The 19,348-nt window shown below is 41.4% G+C and overlaps 1 protein-coding gene across 1 annotated transcript in view; it reads left to right on the top strand.

Moving 5' to 3' along the window:
- Positions 1-1,358: 1,358 nt before the first annotated feature.
- The window catches only part of TXLNB (taxilin beta), a 36,236-nt gene continuing 18,246 nt past the window's right edge, over positions 1,359-19,348 (top strand). Inside the window, exons 1-5 of the mRNA XM_063390257.1 lie at positions 1,359-1,761; positions 3,696-3,787; positions 7,541-7,711; positions 13,262-13,456; positions 15,114-15,233. Coding sequence (XP_063246327.1) covers positions 1,359-1,761; positions 3,696-3,787; positions 7,541-7,711; positions 13,262-13,456; positions 15,114-15,233 — 981 coding nt within the window. The remainder of the gene's footprint in view (positions 1,762-3,695; positions 3,788-7,540; positions 7,712-13,261; positions 13,457-15,113; positions 15,234-19,348) is intronic.

Here is a 19,348-nt window from a genome sequence, read left to right on the forward strand (position 1 = left end):
AAATAACATCTCTCTTCTCATGTAATGCCTTTGGTCATGTTAGTTTACAATTTTGAAAGCTGTAGAAATTTAGACATTATAGAAAATAGAAATATAGAATATATAGAATATAGAAAATATATGTTACAGCCTGTTTGAATAAGGAACAAAATGCTTCCCAGTTAGCTCCATGTTTTCAAAGTTTTCTAAAAAACAAGAAAGAAACCACTTCACATGCTGGAAAGAACTAACCAAGCAAGCTTCTTCCCCTCATCCTTCCCCACTGGCACCATATTATTAAGGGAAGGAACAAAAATCAGTTAGTTTAGTTGCAGATCAAGGTCCAGCTTTGCACCCCACACCTCTGCATTACTTCATGAGGGCAACGCAGAGGTGCCAGCAGCCTCTCCCTCTGAGAGGGCTGGGGCCTTCACCACTCTTGAGTTTTCCTGGTGCCCAGGATGCTCTTTCTCATAACCTCATTACCAGGTCCTGGGTAAGCCAGAGCAGGAACACAGACATGTTGGGGGCTCTGAATTTTTCTGGCTGAGAGCAGCTGCTCAAAAAATGTGAAAAAACAAAAGCTTCCCTTTGGAAACTGGGAATAAATAAGCTGAAATTCTGTCCACAAAGCACCATGGACTATCAAACTATGTTATGTGTGGTTGGGTTTATTTCACTGTGATTTATTCTGTAGTTTGTACTTTGTCAAAGAAGCTGTCAGCAGCATGCAGCAAGTACAAGAGAAGGGTGGTTTAGAGCTGTTTATCTTATTCTTTGCTGTTATTGTGACAGTACCAAACCACGTCTCTTGTAGATCAAGCATCATGCTGGGCTTTCCAAGGGCACAGTGCAATTTTCAGTGCACCAGTTTCATTTAAAATATTTTTCATGATTATTGACTTAAGATGTGCCAACAGGAGACAAACAGGAAATGAAACTAATGCAGCTCTGAAGTGAAGCTGTCCATATCCATAGCCAGTATTGCAGGTAAACAGATCAAGAAAAGTAAACATTCGGCCAATATTTTAGTCAAGGAGGAAAATGGTATAAGTGACTGGGGTGTCATCTCATGTGTCATTGCTGGCAGTGGGAATAAGAGGTTTTCATTTTTAAGTGTTAGATTTGGGTAGGCTTTTCTCTTGGAAAGTATATAATTTGCTTTTTCCTTGCAGGCAAATCACCTTGGTTATTTATCTAAGTGTGACATATTTGTCAAACCAAAGCCAACGGATAAGCTGCCATCCCAAATTTCACACAAAATCACTCACATGCTGGCCAAGCTTTGGGAATAGCTTGATGGCTAATTCTTTATGTGGCCAATCCTATGCCTTTAAATTAACCTTCCATTTGTTTTTCTGTCAGGTGCTGCACCAAGCATGGAGAATGACCAGTCTCCCACCTCACCTGGGCAGGACATCCAGGGGCAGAGTGGGGACAAATCTGCCCCTGGCCTGCCGTCCCCTGCTGCAGCCCCCACGGAGCAGCCAAGCACCTGGCCCGAGGCAGCCGTGTGCGACATCTCAGAGGAGCTGAGCCGGCAGCTGGAGGACATCATAAAAACCTACGGGTCTGCCACGAGCCTGATGGAGAAGGAAAACACTGCTGCAGGAACCGACAGGCCTGAGAAGGGAGAGCCAGGCAGCCTGGAGGATGCAGAGTATGAGGATGCAAATGAAGAGAGTGAGAAAGAGAAGCTGGCTCCTGGGGATACTTCCAAAGCAAAGGAACCCAGCGGCAACAAGGAGCAGAAGCTGGAGAAGAAAATCCTGAAGGGATTAGGCAAGTATTTACATACTCACACAGCCCTTCTGCAAACACAAGTAAGAAATCCTTCATCCTTGCTCTTTACCCTATTAAGTTTCTGGTATGGATGATAGGGACCTCCAGCTACCACTGAAAATTACAGTGACCATTACAACTTTTGTATAACTGATAATTATTTTTGGCACTACCCAACATGTAGGCTATATCAGATATTAGTTCTTTTAAAAAAAAGTTGTATCACACAACACTGACGTACTACTGGGCCGCACACATTGGTTAGCCAAAGCTGTCAGTCCAATGGCACACTGCACAAAGTCACTTAGAGGAAGGAAAACCTAGCCCCTTGTTTGTACCTTAGTGAATGTTTTCCTCTCCTGTCTGCTCAGGTATGACTACTCACTGGTCACAACAGTAATGACAGTACTACTATGTGGCATGGGGACCTACAGAATAAATTTACTGTCATGCCCAGGTTATTTTTCATTTAGTAAACCCCTGGACTTATCATATAATATATATGAAATAAGTCAATACATTTGTTCTCTAGCACCTCAGCCCTGGCAGGGTTGTCAGTTGAGCTAGAAAGAAGTCTCGGCAAGTTTTTGTATACATGTACTTTCTGCTGGGCAGCCACTAGAGAGCAATGTAGTTACATTCCAATCTAATATAGATGTAAATTATTTCCCTTCCTACATTTAACTCCAGCCAATCTTCAAGCCTCTCTTTTGCATGAGAACCCAAAATCAAATGCAGACTAAGCCTGTAAAGAAATCACTACAGGACGTTCTTACAGACAAGGGACTAAGGATAGGAGACAGCATGGATTTTTTTCCTTAAAAATTCTTTGAATGTCCAGAAGAAAATTCCTCAGTTTCTACTGCCTTGGCTTTGGTGCTGTCACTGGTACCTCAGCAAGATCAGTGAAAACCTACCAACACATAGTTCTCCATCTGCTCTTGTGGCAGTTCACACCAAGGTTTGATTTTAGCTCACTTGCACTTATTTATGCTGATGCTATAGAGAGAATTTAGTATGAAATATTTTTTTTTCTCCAGAGACAGCACTTCTGGACTGCACTAGACTTGAAGTAGAAAACATCCAGTCCAAAGCAGAAAGCAAATTTTGTCTCACAACCTCAGGAAAGAGGAGCATTTGGAAAAGCATGTCCAGGCCTCTGGGACCACAGGCAACCTTGTCTCCAGGGACCTCAGGGATAGTTTGTATTTGATGAATATATAGTGTTCAAGCTCCAGCTCATACCTGGGGCTGAAATTAAAACCAAGAGGTATCAGAGGAGAAGCAATACGTAAATGGCTGTGCAGTGATTCAGTTCTGTACACCCAGGGAGCTATTAGACTACCTCTGGTGTTCAAGCTTTCTTCACCAAGTCAGGAAAACTGATTTACACAAGTATCACATAGCCCAGACTTGGCTGGCAGCACCTACCACTCTCTGATTGTTTACTTCCACACTGTAGTCTCTATACCTGACTTAATATTCCTGATGTCTTGTGTGGGTTGATCAGCAAAGGAGCTGAGTACACCAGTTTTGTTCCACTTTCACTTGCAAAGAGATCTGCTCCTGAGCCTTTGGGGTCCAGGACCTTTCTGTCCTATTTCAGTCAAGTATGCCATGTGTCTGACCTAATCATGTTGGAAAAACCTTGAATGAAAATCAGATTACACAGGGCAAAAGCATTTCACAGACAATGCTTTTGTTAGAAAAAAGTGCATTACTGAGGTCTGAAATGGACGAAAGTCCTAGCATGTTTGTTCTTATGGAGCAAAGAAAAACCCAGAAATTTATAGCAAAAATTATTCCTTTCCTTCCAAAATGCCTCATTTCACCCAGTGTTTTTATAGACCCATGCATCAAAAAACCAATTTCATAACCGTACATCAACTACAAACTACCTCTAACATCAAATCTCTGCTTCCTCTTTTTCTAAGGAAAAGAAGCCACCCTACTGATGCAAAGTCTGAATAAGTTGAATACTCCAGAAGAGAAGCTGGACCTGTTGTTTAAGAAGTATGCTGAGCTGGTGAGTAGAATGTTGGCTCTTTTCTATACAAACTGCCTATACAAGAGGATATAAAAAATACATAACATGCAGTATGGTCAAACCTCACATACCAGTAGTGATAAGTGATTCCTGATAAGTGAATCCCAATATAATTGTCATGGTCAGATAATTATGGGTAAAAAAGAGAAAAAAGTAAAAAGTGAGGAAAACAAATTTTGGGTCAAAAAGTTGATGAGGCAGAATATTTCTATATAAAGGCAAATTTACCAAACAGACCCACACTGGAGACTGGTATCTAGGCTCCTGCCTTCACTTCCTGCAAGAAGTTTTGCATGCTTCTGTTGTGGCTATTGCTTTAAATTATGCACTGGTGATTTCATCAAAATTAAAATAATAAAGGACTTAGTATAAAAGTTCCTATATTAGGCATCAGATAATAGACAACTGAGATTAATAGTAAGAGAAGCCAGAGCACAATAAAATGAAGAGTCAAGGCCCCTGCCACAATAATGTCACCCCTGTAATAATGCCACCTACCCGACTGTTCTTGCCACACTTAAGATGGGTTATTTTCAGAAGAAGGGATTCTTTTCCTGTGAAGTCAAAGGATTGTATGACCATAACCTGTGGAAATCTTACAAATGACAAGCTGCAGCATTTTGCGCTTTGTGGAGTGCTGAAAAATGTGTGAAGCAGAACATTGACTTTGTAATGGGTTTTGTGCACAGATGTGTCCATGTCTCATCATAATGTGAAGTGAAATTTAGCTTTCCCTTTTTTCATGTAAAATCCTCTGATTTCATAAATTGGGCTCAGATTGTTCACAGTTTATGCTAAAAGGGACTTCATGCTCACAGATTAACAGAAATAGGTCTTCTTCCTCTGTAAAATCTTCTTCCTCTAAGAAGTACTCTCCACTGCATTCAAATGGCATTGCAGCACTGTATAAAACAGGGGCTGTATTGCCATGCAGGAGAAAGGTGCTAAAACAATAATACTGAACACTGGTTTCTGCCATACTGCAGTGTGGCTAAAACAAATCATTCAGTAAGTACAACAAAAACCTTGTTGGAGACAGCCTTACCCTGCTCACTGGGAGCGGCTGAGGGGCGTATGGTGATTAATGGCATGTCAGCAGCTAGCTGTAGCTGTGACCTCTCTCCCTGCTCCCTCTTGCCCATGCCCATCACACACTTTGGATCACATCTTGCTTTTGCTGGCTGTTTTCCAGCCAGATCCGCTGCCTGGTCTGGTGAGCCATGTGGAGGCACGAACACTCCTTGCAGCACAGCTCAGGGGAAGGTGTAGCCATGTGACAGACAGAGCTGGGTGCTGGCACTGCCTTCCCCTGCGTCAAGCAGTGCTGGGGCTGGCTGTAGCTGAAGAGGTCACCCAGCAGTGGTGTTTCCCTGCCAGCCCATGCCCTGGCACAGTCTGCAGGGCTGTGGGTACCCAGCGGGCTGGAGCATGGGCTGGTGAAGGTGGGTGAGGAAGCAGGACGGCGCAGCCATTTGGGAACGAGCTCTGCCACGCCACTTGCCAACAGAGGACATTTCACTCACTAAATCTGGTCTGTTGGGTTAGTAAAGCAGACTGTGGTTTACAACAGCTTCTGCTTACAAACAGCTGTTGCAGAATTGTTTGTAACTGGATTATTCTCAGAGGTCCTACGAGTCTCACAAGTGCTGGGTGCAAGAACAGTATGCTAATAAGTAAATATGAGCTCAGTCATTATCTGCAGTGGGATCAAGATAAAACTTTTTTTCCTAAACTGACTGTTTATTTCTCTAGGTCAGCTTTCAAAAATCAAAATTTCTTCTACTTGCAGTTAATTTTAGCTTCTATTTCATTAACTATTCTTAAAAATATATCACTGGGGGCCCTTTTGTCATACCTATTTACCACGGAATTGCTTTTTTCATTGCAAAAGTAATACTATGTCTTAGATATTCCTGAGAACTTTGAGATATAAGTTTCTAGCCCAAGTAATAGTAGTGGTGGGGAAAAAAAGGCAAAAAATACTTGGAAGACTTCTCATCTCATGATTAAGACCGACTTTATTCAGAGCCCCTTATCTCAAACACAGTTTGAGTGAATCGTGAAATTTGGATAAATCATTTTCCACCAAGCACAGGCTATGCATGCAAAATGTGAAGCAAAAAGCACACTTTTTATGTTTTTCAGTGGAAAGGGGAAGGGGACAAAAACAAGCTTATAAAGGAAAAAGATCGCAGACTTAATTACAGAAAACCAAATTATTTTCCTACAATACTAGAAAAATTATTTCAGCTAGTGCAGCTAGATTAGATGCAAAAGCCCATATTGTGATCTAGAGGAGCAAAAATAGACAATGCAGATGTTAAAAGCTAGACATAAACTGTAAATATACTCCAAGCTGGTGAGAGCATTGTTTTGTGGTACACTTAGCTGTGATTTGATTAATAATACACAGAGCTCTCTACGATAAGCATAAATTACTGAACATCTGCAGAAAACATGAAAGTGTCAAATATGATGCTTTTGACTGTCTTGTTTGAGCTGCACATCATTCCCCAGTGCTCACAGACTTTCCCAGTTATACTGGGGTTAATTAGTACAAGTGGTACTATATTATTAGATAATGTAGTCTTAACAGCAACTTATTATTAAGGTTCGCATGTTTAAGCTCATGTGCCACTTTTTCAATCAGAAAACATCTGGAATTCAGAAATACCTCGCAATGTATGCACACCTGTGGTACAGTGAGGAGGGTTATTGTGTGTTGGAATGGGAGATTAAATCATTAAAAGCTTCAGAGCTGAAAGGCTTCTTTGACCTGACTGTTAAGGTGTTAATTTACAGTACAAGAAGTTTTTTCCTAACATCCAATGATAGACACACGTCAAAAGAAATGACCAGACTGTGCAGTGATTACTTTTAGCAATTTTGTTGCTGGTCCTCTTTGCCCCCTCTTTGTCCTCTCCCTACCATCCTTCTAGGGATAGGCAGGAGCCATGCACACACAGAACAGCAGGCACCCGAGGGAACATAAGGGACTGTCTGTGTTTCCTCCAGGAATTACAGGGAGACAAAGAGCCCCAAAGAGGTTTGATTCACCATGACCCACCCCCATTGATGACAGGACCTCCAGAAGCACAGCTGACAGATGGTGTCACATGGTCCTGTGAGCCAGAGGAGCCTGGCAAGAGGAGGTGCCACATCATTTTGGGAAACTCTTCTCTGAAGAGAATTCTCCTGCATCAGCAACAAAGCCCCCACATGAATGACATTCCTGGTCTGCAGCACCTCTTCTGTTGTTTTTTCCAGCAGGTTCCTGGATATTTAGGAAACTGCTTCTTTTTCAGGAAACTGTAAAACAGTTTTTTAGCAACTACTGTATTACCTGATGATCTGGAGAAATCTCACCACATAAAGCACTACTGACTGCTCTAGTTCCAAATGTTGAAACAAAAATAAAAATCTCACAGATGTCCTTCAAAGAAATTCAAACCAAAGAAGGAAGAACTAAAATGATGTGACAAGGTTGTTGAAAATTATGTTCACCCATCCACACACTAAGTACAGCACACTTAGGACAGTTGCAGCAAGCGGGCTTGGGAATCTCCAGGTTCCTCTCTCCTCTCACATTAGTGCTGGTAAACACAAAAGATTTCCTAAGAGCTTAAGAAAGTGTGAAGACTTTCCCCAAACCACAAAAGCTCATTTTATTTTCTATCACTCTTTGTTTCATTTTAATCAATATTTCCCTGTTTTAATCCCTGTTTTGCCCAGCTTGAAGAGCATCGTGCTGAGCAGAAAAAGCTGAAGTATCTCCAGAAGAGACAGGCCCAGATCACCAAGGAGAAGGACCAGCTGCAGAGTGAGCACAGCCGAGCCATCCTGGCCCGCAGCAAGCTCGAGAGCCTGTGCAGAGAGCTCCAGAGGCACAACAAGAACCTCAAGGTGAGGGGGGCCTTATCACATACCCAGCAGTGTACTGGGGGAAAGATGGTGTTGGCACCTTCCCATCCGCCTCTAGTACCAAATCAAAGGGACTTTTGTATCTGCACATGCAATAATAGCTATATATACTCTCTAATCTTGAGGTCCATTTACACCAAGACCCCTTTATTTCTTCTTTGGAAATATCCCAGCACCTTTGGATACTGGGTTGCCCACACTAGCTCTAAGCCCTCCTTGCATTATTAGGGAGCTCAGTGCAGAGAAGAGCAGCAGTGCTGACACACCAGGTCCCTCAGAGTGCAGATGCAAATGCACGTGCATGGACAGAACCACAGGAGCACCAGCTCTGCTCCAGTGGGCTCACAGGAGGCTGATGGGGGTTTTCATGTAATTCGAGCACTTGGACTTTTACAAGTGATTTGTGAGGGTCAGTCAATCAGGACATTTGCCTCAAGACACCAAATGTCGAGACAGGAAGAATGCCAACATTGTTTTTAGAAGTTGTTTGGATTACTAGAATCAGTTAAAAGGGAAAATTTTCAAGGGTGTCAAAAGGTTGGGATCATACCATGTCTGCTAATTTCTTGGTGCATCATGCCATTTAAATGTGAAAATTATAACATGATTATGCTCTCTGAAAAAATGTATGTTCAAGAAAAATATTTCTGTTGTGATCATCCTTTTTTTTTCTGAGTGCATGTTAGTGATGGTGTTGGTATTAGTATACAAAAGATCTCTGCTTTGATCTGTTCAAACCCTTCCTTTATGGGGATATAGCTATGTATAGAATTACACATAGGAATTGTCAGCAACAAGAATTCCAGCTGATATAACCTCTATTACTGGTAATGCATTTTCATTCATTTCCACCAGTTCAGGAGTGGCCCTTCAGGGTCTTGCTCTGACTTTTGTTGTGTGCTGGTAAGAATAGAGCTGGGAGAGGGAATAGTCACACATACACCCAAACTGTGCCCTAGCAGAAGGATAAAAGCAGTTTAACATACAGGGAAGCTAGAAGCAAATCTCTCTGTGCTTAGTTACAGTCATGCAGAACTGATAGTGGAAATTAAATTTGTGCCTGTCATTTGTATTAGACCTGAGCTATTCCTCAGTATTGATCCACAGTGATTTACCAGGCCATCTGTGGGTAAAATCTTTCAAAAGAAATACAAGCCAGTTTTATAGTGAATTAAGGATACAGTGTACAGTTCTTTGCATAGCCTTAAATGACTTTCCTAAGCAAATCATATCAGTGGGACAAATCAGTGAAGACTGGGCCATTTAGAAAAATGATTTCTATTTTGAAAACATATTTGGAAAAAATGCTGTTGAATTCCTCATACAGTTTTGCAGCTACTTTATGTTTATTAATCTTACTACTAGAAAGCATGATTTTTCCATTCTTTGTATATAAATACTTCTTTACACATTTCATCTTTACAGTTAGGAAAGTCTCTTTCCAACATCTTTTTACCTGTTGGACTGCTTTACTTTGTGACTAGATTCTCTAAAAAAATCTATGAATTTCAGACTCAGTTCTTATTTTTATCCTGTATCTTTGCCAGGTGAGCCAGGAAAGATACCTGAGGTGATCTGTTATTAGGAAGAAGTTTCAAATTTTCATCACTTCTTTCTAAGAATTTTGAGACCTTTTAAGAAACCCAGAATACTATCTTTCCTCTGGTTCCCGTGCTATCGGTGTAGAAAAAAAAAAGCCCAAATTAAATAAGACAATAGGACAAAATACACTTGCAGAATGCATGAGAAATAAAGTAATAAAGACATTCATTATCTTTATCCAGTTTTGTCTCTCTAAGAATGTTAGCATAGTTCTTGGAATATTTGCCTTTATACTTTAGCTCCTGGAAATCTGTGAATGTCCAGAAACTCATGTTCTGTTTATTTGAATGAGTGCAATTTTCTTTCATTTATGACTGTCCTGAGAGGGCCCAAAACCAGAAAATCCATCAAATGTTATTTTTAAAATCTTATGCCTAAATGTTTTTATTTTGGTTTTGGCAGGACAGAGATTCAGAACTTTTTAGTGCTTGGGATTAGCAGTTCTGATTATGTTTCAAAATGTGGAAAATAGAAGCTAGGAGATTATGTCATTTCAATAGCCAAGGAGAAACCTGGCCTGCCCAGACCAGAAACCCCCTCTGACTAACCATGTGGTGCATTATATGCACATCACGTCATGTAAATGTCATCTTCACTCATCTGGTGCGTGGAATTCCCATTAACTGCAGATCCGTGCAGCCAAGTGGTGATGAATATGCAATGCAGAGCTGCATTGAAATTCCACAGGGCAGATCAGAGAAGAAAAATTTCTGGTTAGTATTGGATACCAGCAGCAAATTCTCACTTACGTACAGACCAGCTATTCTGATTATTTCCTTGCAGTTACACAGATGTTTAATTCTCCCTCCAAGAAAAGCAGAATAAAGGCTCATGAAATAGCAGAAAGTGTTCCCACTGTGATAGAGAGCAGCTCTGCTAAGAGCAACAGCAACTCATTTCTCTGCATGGAGTTCGTGTTGTGCCAATTATCTGACAGTTTGGTAGCTACTTAGCATCTTGTAGTGACATGAACATCACAGGTCCCTCGTCCTTCCTGCCACCAGGCATTAAGCAATGACTTTCATACAAATGTCACAAAAGTCAACAGCTTCGTTATGGGCTCAGCTCCAAGCTGGCTCACACTGTGGTGCCTGGGAATGAAGAGCACAGTTCATTGAAAAAAGGATTCCTCGCTCATATCATCTTAGCTGATATGGCTTCAGCAGACCAATAGTCTCCTGGAACTGCCCCAGAGGCACGAGAACGATTCCAGTATCAATCACACACTTCTGTTACAAATGATCTCACATTCCTGTGCTAAATCCCAAACTGCAAAATATCCTGTCTTCATTTTAACAAGGTTTTTCTCAATGCATTCTTACATTCTTGGCAGCAAAACATGAGAGCAAAAGCAATATTGCACTAGGACAAGAACATATGTTTGAAAGGGTAGCCATGGAGTGCAAGGGTTCAGAAAGGGCAGAGAAAAGAGAACAATAGTTTATGGCTGATCTCTGCACAGTGCTGTAGCCACACCACTGTCCTGCTCCACCAGTTCCCCTCACCCCCACCCACCCATAATCTCAAGGATTTAACAAATGAGGGCCTCTGAGGAGCTCCCAGGACTCATACCAGCCCCCATCCCCAAGCAAATATCCTTCTCAAGTATATTTTTCTCCAAAGCAGAACAGATACAGAGAGATCCTGCATCCTGCAAATAAATGTTTGCTGGCTCAGTGTTTTGAACCACGAATCTTTGCCTTGTCTCTGTGCTCTGTATTGTATCATTTTTCTACCTCAGACGAGCAGGAAATAACATCTTTTGAGTAACACATATGCAGAGGGTTGTGTTTTTTATATTTGCATGATTGGTAGTCTCAGGATGTGTCATTTCACCTTGTAACAGAACTGTTTGGTGTGACATATCTTTTTTTGTGACATATCCACCTTTTTTGGTTTATATTCATATGGACTTATTACTCTGGAGAGCTTTAAATCACAGTAGTGACATGTTAAAATGCTACCTGTGTTATAACAATAGAATGTTTTTGAGGAAGGATGTTTTGAAGCCATAGAAAGGGGACTTCAGACATGCAAGTTCAATTTTTCACTCTGACTTCTGGAAGTGAAGCACCTGGTCACTCCTCTTCCTGCTCAGGTCTGCACCTATGAAATGGAGAACTAAGAGACATGAGGAGTTTTTTAAAGAGTGCATTAGAGATAAAATGGAATTCTGGCTTAATCAAAACTACCTAGGAATTCAAGTCAAACTTGGAAAAAGTTTCAAATAAAAATAAAAAGGATGACATTGTTTGCAAACATGCCCTTTCAAAAGAAAATTAAATGCTTCCTTTTGATAATGTTAAAGCAGTAGATTTAAAACATCTTCTGAGCTGCATTTTTAACTCTGCTTTGGAAGAGAATTCTTCTGCTGAAAGGATTTAAACAAAAAATACCTACAAACAGCTCAATTGCTGTTCAAGCAAAATGTTTCAAAGTCATTCGCAGGAACTGAGAAAAAAAAAATTTGAGAGCTTCTCTTTCATCTTGCTGCAAATTTTCTGTGTGTCCAATTTCCACGCCAGGTACTGAACCAGGACCCAACCCCTAAGTCATTTGCCCAGCTCCACATGACATTTGTCCTTCCTCTTGGGAGGGAGAGTCCTTCTGTATTTGTATTCCGCTTGGTATTACTCTGTTTATGAACACACACACAGGTTCTTGTGTGAACTGCAGAGCACGGCAGGGCTCCGTGGTGACTTCTGTGCACCAGGGTGTTTTTAATGGCTCCACTGCTTTCCTCCCATCATCCCAGTCGTTGTCATCCCTATCGCTCCCCAGACAGCCAAAGGACAAATGTGCCCTACCTGGAACAGCAGCTGTCCTAGATCAGGCTCCTGTCGTGCATGCTGAGCAGATATTGGGTCATTTGGTATTCACCTCTCTTTATGAGCAGGGCCTGAATCAATGCCTGCTATGTCACATTCATGATATGAATTTTACCTTATTAGAGTCAGCTAAGGCTTTATTCAAATATATTTATAGAAAATATCCATATGCAGTGTTACCAGATATTTTTATGCAAATTACTATGCTAGTTGAAACCTTATTAGAGTATGCCATTTGCATGCTGTGAAGTGAGTTTTTAACATGGTCCTGGCATGACTACAGCAGATATGGTCCTAGCCATTCCATATCAGGATTACATTCCCCAGAAGGGCAGACTGTCCTGGAAGAAAATGAGGAAGGAATAAAAATAATCTGTATTTCTGGATCCAAAGCAATGAATCCAGATTCTTTCTGCATTGTCTTTTATATAAACAAATCTAAAACAAAACTTCTGTAATAGGAAAAAAAATCTGAATGTCTGCTTTGATTTTGTAGGAAACAACTTACAAGCTTTCCTTGAATTCACTAGCTAGTAAATTAGTGCAAATGTGCATGCCAGTTATAAAGTTAGGGATGGAAAACTGATAAATTGGAAGGCATTCTTCAGCAAGTGATGGATTTTTATTGAAAATTTGAATCCCAAAGGCCATGAATTTGATATGAAGATTTCTTGTTAAAATGATGCATTGTAAAGGGTAATTTTTTAATTCAGTCAATGAGAATTTTGATAAAAGGGCTTTTGACTGCTTCCACTAAATATCCTTTTCTGAATCAGAAGCTGTGATGCAGTATCATGAATCAAGACATGCATGTATGTCCTCTCCTTCAGGCTTGCTTTGACCTGAAGCTCTGCTCTACATCCATCTTTATAAATGCAAATTCTTAGTTCCCTTGCTTTTTCAAGGCCACTGTGTAATTTGCTCTGTAAATTTAGAATCATGCCTAATACTGGAGCAGATGAAAGCAAGAAAATCTCCAAAGAGGAATGCAAACACGTATAATCCTTCAAAGGGAAGCCTTATGCTACTGTGAAACAGTATTTTTCTGGAACTGCTTGTTATGCCTCTCACTTACTGCGTTCTCTCCCGTTTAACTAAACAGGAGGAAACAATCCAGCGGGCACGGGAGGAAGATGAGAAGAGGAAAGAAATAACTAATCACTTCCAGGGCACACTGAGTGAGATCCAGGCTCAGATCGAGCAGCAAAGTGAGAGGAACATGAAGCTGTGCCAGGAGAACACGGAGCTGGCGGAGAAGCTGAAGAGCATCATTGACCAGTACGAGCTGCGGGAGGAGGTGAGCGCTGCCCCGGCTGCTGCCGGGCACACCCGGCTGTCCCAGGGGAGGCGGGGGCGCTGCCGGCAGCCCGGCCATCCATCGGGTGCCTCACAGGGGTAACAAGGGCAACCTCCACCATGCTTTGCCCTCTGAGCGGCACAGTGCCTCCAGCAAGCCCGCCGGTCTCTGCGGGTCTGGAATGGTTTGGGACAGCGCCTGCCCTTGGCAGCCGCGGCAGCCTTGCAGCTGTGGGAGAGGGGCTGAGGCACCCAAGAAGCGAGACGTGCCAGCTGACTGCTGAACTGCCCCACAATCACAGCTCCCCATAGTCCCTGGGGACCGCCCCAGCATCCCTTTCCTCCTCCCCACCAAGCTCCCACTGAGTACATCCCAGCTCCCACTCCTTTAGACAGCCTGTTCTGCAGGCTTGTTCTGCATGTTGACAACAAATATATTTTGTTCCCTCCAGAAGCAGCTTGCTGAGACGGACTCTGATGTAAACTATTTGACCCTTTCCCAAAAGCAGAAAATTAGGATGACCAATAAAAGAGACCCTATGAATTGAAATAGATTCTTTTTTCTTGCAGGCACAATGCTTACGGAGATCTAGCAGATAGTAGACAGATGGGAAATTATTCTTTCTGTAAACACTGGCATTGGCCAGAAAATTTTGACACCAGAAAAAATCTTCCAGTAATATCCCAAACTACCATTTTTTTTTATTTTATAACAAACATCAACAAATATCACAACGGGTCTTTTTATAGTTCTAAATACATTTACTGTGAGCCTCAGTGCAATCAGACAACATTATCACACTGAATTAAACATAAGTTATCTGTCTTTACAGTCTGGAATGACTGATAGAATACCTGCTTTTCCAAATCTGTTGAATCATGTATGAAGTCCCATACTGAATGAAGGAAATGTGCACGCCTCTCTTGTGGTGTCGATGAGAAGAAAATGTAAACCAGAGGGACACACTCAGAATAATTGCTCCTATGAATTTTATCTAAGGGAATTAAGAGTGAAGAAGGCTCTCAGCAACATTCATCTCCTAAAAATCACCATGGAGGCAGACATTTTACAGGCTAGAGGAGGCCTCTGGTTTGTTTGGTCTTTTCTCTAGATCCCCACTCATGTGCTGTCACCCAGGCCCTCTGTTGTGCAGGTGTGGCCAGACCAAAGGGGCTGTGCTGGGCTTGCATTTACACAGAGGATGTCGTGGGCTGTGCACGTGCTCCCTACTACTGCAGGTGCAATGTGTCAGCACCATCATCCACACTGTGGCTTAGATCCACTGGCCATTTAACAGCTAAAAAAAAAGTGTGTCCCCAGCATATTTATTATTGATGAGCAATTATTTGATCTTCAGTCATACTAGTTTATACTGATGACTTCATATGTAGACCACAGAACTGGCAAAGATGCTAAAGCCTCTTTTTTGTTCCTTACAATAAATCAAAATTCATAATGTACAGCAGTTTCCCTTCCCATGCTAATTTTGGCACAGTTTGTTCTTACCAGAGCTGTAATTTTTTAGTAATTGCAGTAGGTTGTCTTCTTGTTTTGCAATGATTTTGTCAAGTGTTCTAGTAAATAGCTGTACATGTACGAGCATGAAGGTCTATGTAGATAATTAAACATGCACATTCAGCAGATTTTTTTTTTACAGCACCTTGATAAAATATTTAAGCACAGAGAACTTCAACAGAAACTGGTGGATGCCAAGTTGGAACAGTCTCAGGAAATGATGAAGGAAGCTGAGGAGCGACACCAGAAAGAAAAGGAATATGTACCTATCTTTCTAATTTGTCTGTCTTTTATCTAACTTTAGGCCAAAAAAACTCTGCATGCTATTTCACTAATATATTCAGGTCCAGTCTGGAGTATGGTAGAGAAGTTTTTATAGCTCCCATCAATGCTCAGTGCAAAGGAACAGCCTCTGAAAGGCTGCTTTCCTTGGCATTTACGGTTTTAGAAGCATGCTGCAGAGCAGTGGGTTAGAGTCCAGACTGCTTCAGCTAACTCACTGTTACCGTGCAGTTGGTGCATCGTGATGTGGGGTCAGGTGATGCCATTGGTTTTCAATTGTCTCTGGTATTTGATCCTCCATCTCCCCATGCAATAAATGCACACATCTAAACCATCAGAGAGGAGACCAAGAATGTGGGATTGAAGTGAAATGGCTGAAGGCTGCCATTCCCCCAGGTTCCAAGGCTCCCCAGGCACCCTGCCATGGATCCACTTTTGCCTGTGGAGGAATCCACAGGAGCCACTTGCTCTTACAAAGCCTCTCTTTCTGTTTCTCTCCCTATATGGGTTTGCCAGTGCCTCTTTCAGGCAGGGTCTGGACCCATTTAGCAGCTTTGTCTGCTCTTCCTCCCTTTCTGGAGGAGAGGACATCTCTAGCAGGGGGACAGGGAAAAGCAGGTCCAGGAGGGATGTCCTCTGCAGACAGCTGGGATGGGAGGAGGACACTCCTCCATCTGTAGTCTCACACATTTTGTGACTCAGTCAGACTAAAATTAATTTTCTCAGACTGCCTGGTATTTTCACAGCAACCCTCACATCTACAAAAGATCAGAGTTCAACACAGGCATGTGGTCCCTCTTCTCAGTGGAGGCAGCAGCTCTCAGAGGGAGTCACAGGCTCTCATCAGCTGGAAGAAAGCTTTAGTTTTCACCAGTCCTCCAGCTAACTCAGGAGCAGCATGAGAGATTTCTATAAAGAGAGGAGATTTATCCCTTCCCCATATCTGGAAACAGATATATCAGCACAAGCATGGCTCTAACACATTTCTCAATACTCAAAATAGATGAAAATATGGGGCTCTAAGACTTGTGGTTAGAGCACAAGGGGAGTACAGCATACACCTCTTACCAAAAACAGCCCATAAGAGCACTTATCCTCTTTCTCTGCACTGATCTTGCAGCTGGAACACACACTGCTTCTCAGCTTTACTCCCAGCTGAAGAGTGAGAGTGAAATGGAGCTGGGGCTTATCTGTGCAGATCTGTACATCAGAATGACAATTTGTAGTCCAGCTGACTTATTCCCTTTCACTCTGAAACCTACATAAAGCCAAACCCCAAAATTTCATTCATAACCATTGATTCTCGGCAGATTTAAACTCCAGAAAACTCCAGATGTCCAAGAAATCACTTACAATAGTAAAGCAAATATGGGCTTCCTTTACTGATGTCACTGGGAGTTCTGCTAATGAGTACCAGATTTCAAATACTGAAAGGAAAAAAAACCCTCAAAACAGAAGATACAGCCTTGTATCAATGACCTTTCATGCTAAAGCTTTCAGAACATGAGTTTTGGAGCTTCTTGTCACCTGTGACTGTCCCTGTTTTAGTCAAAACTTCTCTGTGTGAATTATCCAGAATTAGTATGCACAGTTTTGGTATTTTCATTTCTTTTAAAGCACTGAAAGTCATCACTGTCCACAGCTGGGAGTGGAAGATTTTCTTTTGGGCTTTGCTGTGTGTATGAAATATCAGGTTTGAAAGTGAGCTACAAAGCCTTTACGCAGTGGCTGTATAATGGTATGCACAGTGTACAAAGAATATTTTTCCCATCGTCCAAATGAATTCTTAAAAATCCTGTCCTTGAGGTAGGCTGGCGATGTATGGATAACATCACCTCCAAGCAAGGTAGATTTAGCTGCAGAAATTAAGGCCAAAAGCCATGCAATGAGTCAAGGCATAATTAGGCATGTCATGATTCATCACTGGTAGCCCAGCACTCAGAGAGCTGGCCTACACTTGGCTCCCACCTCCATCCTATTGATGTGCTCTTAGTCCCACCCACCCAGCTATTGTGCTAGTGTCTGTGGGAGTAATGTATACACATGTATGTATGAAATCAAGCTTTTGATGGAGTTCTCTCACTTAGCTGTAACTCTCTCCAGCTCAGTAATGTGCAAAGTTAGAACAGCTTTCAGAACCTTTCCCTCCATATAATTTTCTCATCCCCGTGCATGACCTTTGCTGCAGGATTTTGCAGGTGTTCTTAAATTAAAATTATTGTATCCTTTTATCTATTCGATTACTCTTTGAAGGCTCACTTTGATGCCTTCCCATGCACTTCTTCCATGTGGGAATCTTTGCCTCTATGCAAAACTTCTTTACCTCAGACACTGAGACGTTCCCTCTTGCAGAGCCCATACACCTCAAAAGGAGGTAATCTCATTGCTTGCACAGTTCACTCTACACATGCATCAAAGAATGCAATTCCCTATTGAAGCAGCTATGTGTGGCTTCCACAAAGGGACAAACCTGACCTAAGGATGCAGTTTTACCACTATCCCACAACTGGTCAACACTACTTGTACTTCCTCTCCCCCATAGCAAGCATTTTTAGCACTTGTAAGACAAACTTTGATGTGCAATTAATTGCAGTGTAAAGCATCTGTGGTTTTCAAGTGTATAACTGGAAGGTATTGGTCAGATTTCTACATCATTGGAATTTACAAAGTCTGACAGCAAAAAGAGAAGCTTAATTTTCACGAAGTCAGCCCCTGTGACTGTCTGGGCCTCCAGCAGCTATCATAGCTCTAATAATAGAGTGTAGCATCACCACCCTTTACTAAAGTGCTGCTCTGTAAACATCACATGCAATATTTATTCCTTTCTTGATACTTCAGCCTTCTTGTTACCACATCATCATCTTTCAATAAATGTATCAGTTCTGATTCCTTTTCTCCCAGCTTGGTGTTTGCAGCTGACCTCAGGCTGCATAAGAACGTGCGCTAATTTGATCAAGCCTCTCTGTGGCTTACCTCCATTACAGAAGAGTTTGTTAACTCTCGGATTTTTACTGACTGCTGGAGTTACATGGGTCAATAAGAGAGAGGGATTTCATTAAGAGGCAAAAGAAGCAACTTTTCTTTGCCTTCTCTGTCCATCTGTTGTGCTGTGGCCAAAGACAGGGTGCAGGAGGTGGGACCTTTTCGTTATTCCAGTCACCCTGGGTATGGAGGTAACCCTAGCTGAGATTAAAGCAATACAGATGGAAGTCCAATTCTTAGAAATAATGACTGGCCTAAGGACTGTGTAGCTCTGAAGGCTTTCAAAGCACTTTTCATTAAATCATTCAAACCCTATAAATTCTAAAAAACACTCTAAAAAAGTAGATATCAAAGAAAGGTGAAAAAATCCAGATTTCACCCAAACTTTTAAAAAATTGGATATTTTTTTTTTTTTTTTTTTTTTTTTTTTTTTTTTTTTTTTTTTTTAACATGTGAAGCATATCCTCTTCTGAGTAAATAAATGCACGAACTGATGCTCATTTAACCCATACCAACTCTTTCTACTGGCCATGGCACAACTTATTTGAGATTTTAATGAACAAGGTCTCAATTCAAGAACTTAATTTATCTCCATGGAACCAAACATCAAATTAAACCCTCAAAATAAATATTAAGAGGCAGATATAAAACAAGTACAACACAGCATTTCTTCACAATTGAGCTGTAAAACATTCTTGTCTAGGCAACATTTTAGGGCAAAAATTCAGTGGGTCCAAATAAAATGGCCAAATTGATGGAAGAAATATTTTTCTAGAGCTAATATATATATGTTTATATATGCAGCAAGTCTTGTTCAGATAGTCCCTGTGCCACAAACAGCTGGAGGCAGTCAGCATTTTAGGGTTCATCCTCAGCTCTTTTACTAGGTGGTAAAGGTGTGCAACTATTTGCATAGTTTACATGTGTTATTTCCAATAAAATGGTTAGAATAAAAGTTTTTACTGGGGATCAAATACATTTTCTGCATGTTCTTCTACTTGCCTTTCACTTCGAGTATAAAATCCACTGATGTACACAGTTCTTTTAATTTTCAATATATTTTCAGAGCCCAGCTGTGCTATTGTAAATACAATTTACAGTACAATTTAATCC

The sequence above is a fragment of the Prinia subflava genome, chromosome 2 (genome assembly GCF_021018805.1).
Source record: "Prinia subflava isolate CZ2003 ecotype Zambia chromosome 2, Cam_Psub_1.2, whole genome shotgun sequence".
In the NCBI taxonomy this organism is placed as follows: Eukaryota; Metazoa; Chordata; class Aves; order Passeriformes; family Cisticolidae; genus Prinia; species Prinia subflava.